Source organism: Balearica regulorum, chromosome 20 (assembly GCF_011004875.1).
Source record: "Balearica regulorum gibbericeps isolate bBalReg1 chromosome 20, bBalReg1.pri, whole genome shotgun sequence".
Taxonomy (NCBI): domain Eukaryota; kingdom Metazoa; phylum Chordata; class Aves; order Gruiformes; family Gruidae; genus Balearica; species Balearica regulorum.
The window spans coordinates 6753322-6759483 of NC_046203.1; the positions used below are offsets into that span (position 1 = coordinate 6753322).

The following is a 6162-nucleotide window of genomic DNA, read 5'->3' on the forward strand; positions in this document are numbered from 1 at the left end:
TTTTACAGGCCTGTGGTGAGATTCATCTCCCATAAATAGGCACTCAAAGATAAAGACACATGTACGGTGCAATTCAACTACTTTTAGATGTCTGCTTTCAGACAAGGACCATTCTCTAGACATGCCTGCTTCCCCCCACCACTGTCAGGGACCCCAACAACCTCGCTCAGATATGAAGGTTGTCACTGCAGACATCTGAAGTTCGATCAAATCCCACCCCAGCGGCCTCCTACCAAAATTATGTCATTTTACAAGCCCCATTTGCAGTAATAGGGCTGTCTAAATACGTTCAGCCAGGCACAACCTCTGCATTTCTAGAGGATGGAAATCAACAGATGAAATAATCAAATTAGCAAGACCAGATTTAACACACCACAGTGCGGCAACAGCACCCTGAACCCTCACCTTCCAACAACACACCTCTGTAAGACCCCTTCTATTGCTTACACGTGCATTTAGCAGTATTCGCCTAGGGTGTAGAGGAGTTTTACCAGCCACACTGCCCTCGAGGGCCCCAGCCCTGTGGTCCCCACACCTGCTGAAATGAAACCCAGCTGATGGCGAGGGGCTGTGCAGAGCCCGGGGCTCCGGGTGGGAGGACAAGCGGGAAGGAGGGCTGCAGGAAAGCACATTTCTCCCGGGAAAGGCTCCCGAGGTGCACGGCCAGCATCCAGCTCAAAATACAGGCAGGGAGTGTGAGGGGAAGAGGAGGCCCGCGGGCCGCAGCCAGGCTTCCCCCGCAATTGTAGGTGGGGGGAAGGAAACAGACCCCGGTTCCCACTCGGGGTGGGGGCGAGCCTGCGGTGTCAGCACCCGGCCCGGCCCGGCCCGGCCCTGCTGCGGGCCCTCAGCCCCCCCCAGCAGGCCGGGCCACCTAAGGGGACATCCCAAGGCCTCGCGGACGGCAGGAACGAGCCCCGCTTCCCCACGGAGTCGCCACCCGCCGGGCAGGCCAGGCCCAGCCCCGCCTTCGGGCGCTGCCCGCCCTTCCGGGCCGGTGGGAGCCATGGGGGCCGGCGGGCTGTGGGTGAGGGCGGCGCACACGGCCCTCAGCGGGGGCTTAACGCTGGGGCTCTTCCTGCACCGCACAGGTGAGGCGGGGCTGCCGCGTCCCTCCCTCGTCCAGGGCTGTGGGGGGGCTCCCGCCCCGGCGAAGGGGCAGCCGAGGGCCGGGCCCGCCCCTGAGGAGAGGCGGCAACGGCCTCTGCTTGGGCTGTGCCGGCCCCCTGTGCCCGGCGGTGGGGAAAAATGTGGGCGTTCGCTGGCCTGCCCCGGCCTCCGGGGGTGCCCTGAGGACAGAGGGGGCTGTGGGGCGCCCGGTAGCCCCTTCCGTTACCTGCTTCTCCCCCCACACCCTCTCGCCGCCTGATTTCTCACTGTCCCCCTTCCTGTAGGTGCGGGACTGCTTTGTTAAGGCCAGAGAGAAAAATGCTAAGCGCTTCACAAAGAACTACTGCTTTTTTTTTTTTTTTTTTTTTGGGGGGGGGGGGGCTACCTTTCAGATCTGCAAAAGCAAGAGGAGCGTGGAGAGCTGCTGCAGCCATTGATCTTCATCCTGCTGGTTTTGTGCTCTGTCCTGCTGTACTTTAAGGTGTCTCTCATGGATCCGGGTTTTGTTAAGTCTGAAGAGGAAGTAAAGGTATATCACTTCATGAATAGAAAAAAGTGCGGGGGCTATAAAATCAATAGGCTTATTTTCTTTTTCCCCACTCACCTAGATAAGAACAATCTGAAACAGTTTCTGTTGCACTTGGCATAAAGGAGGAGATCAGGCCTAAGTCTCCAACTCATATTCTGTAACTGCAGTAGGGTTCACAGACTTTAAGCGTGTCTTTTACACCACGCTGCTGTTGTAAGCGCATTGTGCCATTTGAGCATAAGTCCTCTCTTGCATCAGAGGCTGCAGTACCCTTTAGAACATATACATGATCTATGTTTAAGTGGTACAAGTGCAAAAATCCAAATAGAATGGCAAGCTTGGAAGAAAGTGCTCTCTGCAGCTCTAATTATTGAGTTGTTGATAGATTTGTTGCCCTCTCAGAGGACATGTACACAAACAAGTTACAGTGGAGTAAATAGAGATGCAAAGTTTCAGTAACTGAGACATAGTCTACTCCAGGTCTACTACCTTACAGATTGTCTAGGACAAAAGCATTATCAATTTTAATCATCCATCCTTAATGTAAATGTTGGCTGTGTTATGAATAAGTAGCACTGTTTATACTGAAAAGACAACGTTATTGTGTTTGGAAGCGAAGTTTAACCTTGTTTAGTGTTTTGTCCCAAAGTGTAGCACTGGGATCAGTGTGGCATCTTGTCCACAACTATTTCTGCCTCTGTGCAAACATTCTTTTGATGGTTACAGTAGCCTGTTCTCTCTCACTGTACCTTGACTGTCTGCAGCTTCTGTAGGAATGCCAAGGAATTATTTTGTTTAACCTTCCTAATGCTAGAGATAACCAACACTGTGTAACACTTACATAAAAGGATCTGGACAGCTCAGTCATGCCAAGACAGCAGCACACAAAAGGTCCTCAGTCACTCTTTTTTTTTTTTTTTTTGTAGGCAGGCAAGAGCGAAGAACAAAGCATGCTGATACCCCAAGTTGCAAGTGATATTAAGATGCGGCATTGTGGTTACTGCATGGTGAAGGTAGGCATTCATAACATGCTGGAAGAGAACGGTATGAGCAATTTGCAAGCTTAGAATTTTTGGCACCGTCTTTGTTCAGCTGGTGTTGCTGGTGGTTGGTTTTCTGCTCTATCATTACTGCTCACTGCTCAGTGGTTTGGAGGCATGGCAGATAGGCTTAATTCTGTCACAGGGTCACCCTCCTGCTGAAAAACTCACAGAAGTAGTAAATACAACTAGCAAATTGAATTCAGACACAGTCCTGAATTGAAAAGCAATCCAAACGAATTGTGTAGCTAATGGTGTAGTAGTGATGGACATTGGCATGTATGCTAGTTTTCCATGCTGCCATGTCAGTCAGACCTTGCAGTATTGTCAAGAAGGTTATTTCGAAGATATCTTGGTAGAGACTCAGAAAAGCAGTTAAGCATGACATACAAGAACTGCTGGTAGCTGTGAGCTTGTTTGGAGGCCTAAAACCAACAAACATTAGCCTGAGTTGTAAAAGATAGCATGAAGGAAAAATTAGAGTAATTAAATTAGCTCTTAAAACAGTTTGCCTTAAGCCTAGAAGTGCCTGTTTTCAGAGCGATCCTTATCCATTTAATAAAAATCAAGCATTATCCCATCTTCCATAAATTCCTGAAGAATATCTACCAGGAGAAGGGAGCTTATTGCAAGAGGAAGAGCTGGCAAAACATATATACGCTTCAGGGAACAAATCCTAGGAGGCACACTCATACTACTTTCCTCAGCCAGATCTTTCATCTTCTCTATTCCTGGTACTCGAGCTGCTTTCCTGTGCAAGTGTCTTGTATTCACATGGAAGCAGAGGCACTTCCCTCCTCTGTGCAGTCCTGTAAACACATCCCATCCCTGCACACTTTCCTCAATAGCTGTGGTCCTAGTTTTTCACCTCAACACTCTGCTCATGCTTCCCTTAATAGAAGGGACTGGCTCTATCTCCCTGCTTTGCACACTAGACTTCCTATAAATAGGTAAATAAAGAAAATTTATAGATAGAAGTATGTGGGAGAGTCATTTAACATGAATCTCACTCATTTGGAGCTGAACCAGGGGAATCATGATCTCCTTCAGTTGTCTTAGCAATGTTTAAGTTGAGCTGTTATCTCAAACTGGAGTGCTTTTGGGACAGTGCTGCCGTGGAGGAAGACGATACTGCACAATGTTCTCTTCTACCAAGACGGGAGTTGAACCCATGAACTGTTGCCACTGGGTGTTTTGTATTGTTTTGCAGCAACCAATGCGAGCCAAGCACTGCCAGCTGTGCCAGCACTGCGTACGGCGTTATGACCATCACTGCCCCTGGATTGAGAACTGTGTAGGAGAAAAGAATCACCCCTTCTTCATCGTCTACTTGAGCATGCAGCTTGTAGTTCTGCTGTGGGGAGGTCACGTTGCTTGGTAAGGCCTGGAGTCAGCACTTTGACTTCTGAGATTGCAAAAAGTTTTGGTGCTCTGAGAGCCCCACTGAAGGGTTTATGTAGAACACAGCAGCGACTGGATTGGCTTTATCTTCACCCTCTTTCGCATCCTGGAGATCAGCTCTTCTGAGCCCCCTCATCTGCTGAGGAACAATGCAGCTGATCAATCGTTGAGCAGAATCTGATAGTTTGGGTTTCATTGTTCATCTTTGTTTTAAGCTTAAATTAACAGAATTAACAACAGTACAAAAGCTAACTAATTTTGCTTCAGTTACCTTAATACGATCTTTGTTTGCAAATTTAAGTACTGGAAACTCCAGTGGGGTTTCAGCTGTATGCCTGTTCAGGAGAGGAGTTAACTGAAGATGATTGTCTCTCTCAGCTGTCAGGGGAACCAGCATTTTTTAAACTTAGAATTTAAGTCACTACTGGTGCAGTCTCTTAAGAGTTTGTAGTATATTAACTCTCTGTAGTAAACGATTACCTAAGTCTCACTAGTTATGAATCAATGTGCCATCAAGTTTTCTTGGTTTATGTACCTAGTTCTACATCTTTAACTGTGAATTTTTCTCTTTGAATTGACAGGTCAGGCCTCTACTTTGAGCAGTCCTGGGACTGGCTGCAGCACAACATTTTCCTCCTCGTGTCCTTCCTCCTGATAGTCATATTCACCATTGTTGTCCTCCTGCTTCTTATTTCACACCTGTATCTGATCTCATGCAACACCACCACCTGGGAATTTATGTCACATCATCGCATCTCCTACCTGCGACACTCTGAGTTGGAGAATCCCTTTGACCAAGGGGTAGTCCTCAATCTCTGGAGATTCTTCTGTTCATGCCACCTCACTGCATGGGAGAAAATCTATTTTCACAGGAACAATGAGCCCGTCTAGTCACAGTAGTACCTATCTGCTAGAGTGCCAATACAGCTGCAGGTTGCTGGGTGAAGCTTTGCTAATGCAATTGCTGCTGTTTCCTTGCACAGAACTTTACTACATTGTGAACTACGCAACCTGTTCCACAGCCTGTTCATCCTGCAAATTACATTTCAAGGATAGTCAGGGTTATTTTTTTATATATGAATAACATTGTTAAAGGGGAAACACTGGTTCTGGGAAGGCCAGCAGGGCTGATTTCTGGACTGAGCAAAGGTAGCTCTCCAAATTTACTTCCTTTTGCTAACTGCGTACACACCTCTCCAGAAGAGATGCAAGACTAGTGTGAGCATCCATGTTCACTTCTCTTCCCCAAAGTTTCCGTCTCCTTTTGCTGCTAGGGAAAAGCAGCTATTACAGCCAGAATCAATATAATTCCTGTGGCCTTTCTTCCCTGTAGTTCTCACTGTGAGAACCACAGTGCCTTTTGTCAGTGGTGTGGGGCACATAATAGAAATATTTGCATAAATATTTGGACAGTCAAAAGCAAATTTCATTTTGACCAAATGCCTCAACTTCATGCTTTTCCCAAAGATTTGAGGCTTAATAATGTTAATCTGCATGAGAAACAGCTGTAAGGCACCAAATTTAGCGTATGAGATATTTACCCTGTACTTTGTGATGCCCTGACCAGCTTTCTAACAGTTTTTTCATTAATTTGATGGTGCTGTTAACAATTCACAGACTAGTTTGAATGTAGTCAGCAAAGAATGATACCATCCCACTTTTCTTTGGACAGAAAAGTAACACTTGCGCACTGAATTATTTCTGCATATAGCTTCACGCTCAGGCCTTTCCTGTAGCTTGTGGGGAGAGAACCAGTAGCAGAGGTGGGTACTTCTTGTCTAGCTCAAGTAACGCTGTTGGTAATATTACTACCTCAACATGCTAGTAAAATTTTATTAAAATAATACCAAGTTTCAATGCAAGAGGAAAGATTCTACATCCTATTTGTTTCATTGAGATTAGGGGGTCCTGATAACTTTCTAGAATAGCAGCAAGCTTACTTGTTTTCCATTATAATAAAAGGTTATTCTTCAAGTTTCCACAAGGAACTAAAAGGAAGTTTGGGATGACCAATTTTAGCTTTAAAAACAGAAAAGGCTGTGATGTGAGTTTTAGTCCTGATCCTTTTCCATTTAAAAAAAA

General features: G+C 46.5%; 1 protein-coding gene across 1 annotated transcript; it reads left to right on the forward strand.

Moving 5' to 3' along the window:
* Nucleotides 1-834: 834 nt before the first annotated feature.
* On the forward strand, nucleotides 835-6162 carry ZDHHC12 (zDHHC palmitoyltransferase 12). Its single transcript, XM_075772628.1, has 5 exons — nucleotides 835-1091; nucleotides 1503-1639; nucleotides 2566-2652; nucleotides 3890-4056; nucleotides 4662-6162. The coding sequence occupies exons 1-5, from the start codon at nucleotides 1007-1009 to the stop codon at nucleotides 4969-4971; spliced, it is 786 nt and encodes a 261-aa protein (XP_075628743.1). The 5' UTR covers nucleotides 835-1006; the 3' UTR covers nucleotides 4972-6162.

Excerpts from the sequence above, each read along its gene's own strand:
- ZDHHC12 (XM_075772628.1), top strand. The coding sequence starts at position 1,007 with ATGGGGGCCGGCGGGCTGTGGGTGAGGGCGGCGCACACGGCCCTCAGC. Across the intron at positions 1,640-2,565 it reads AGTCTGAAGAGGAAGTAAAG|GCAGGCAAGAGCGAAGAACA; the intron begins GTATATCACTTC and ends TTTTTTTTGTAG. Across the intron at positions 2,653-3,889 it reads GTGGTTACTGCATGGTGAAG|CAACCAATGCGAGCCAAGCA; the intron begins GTAGGCATTCAT and ends ATTGTTTTGCAG.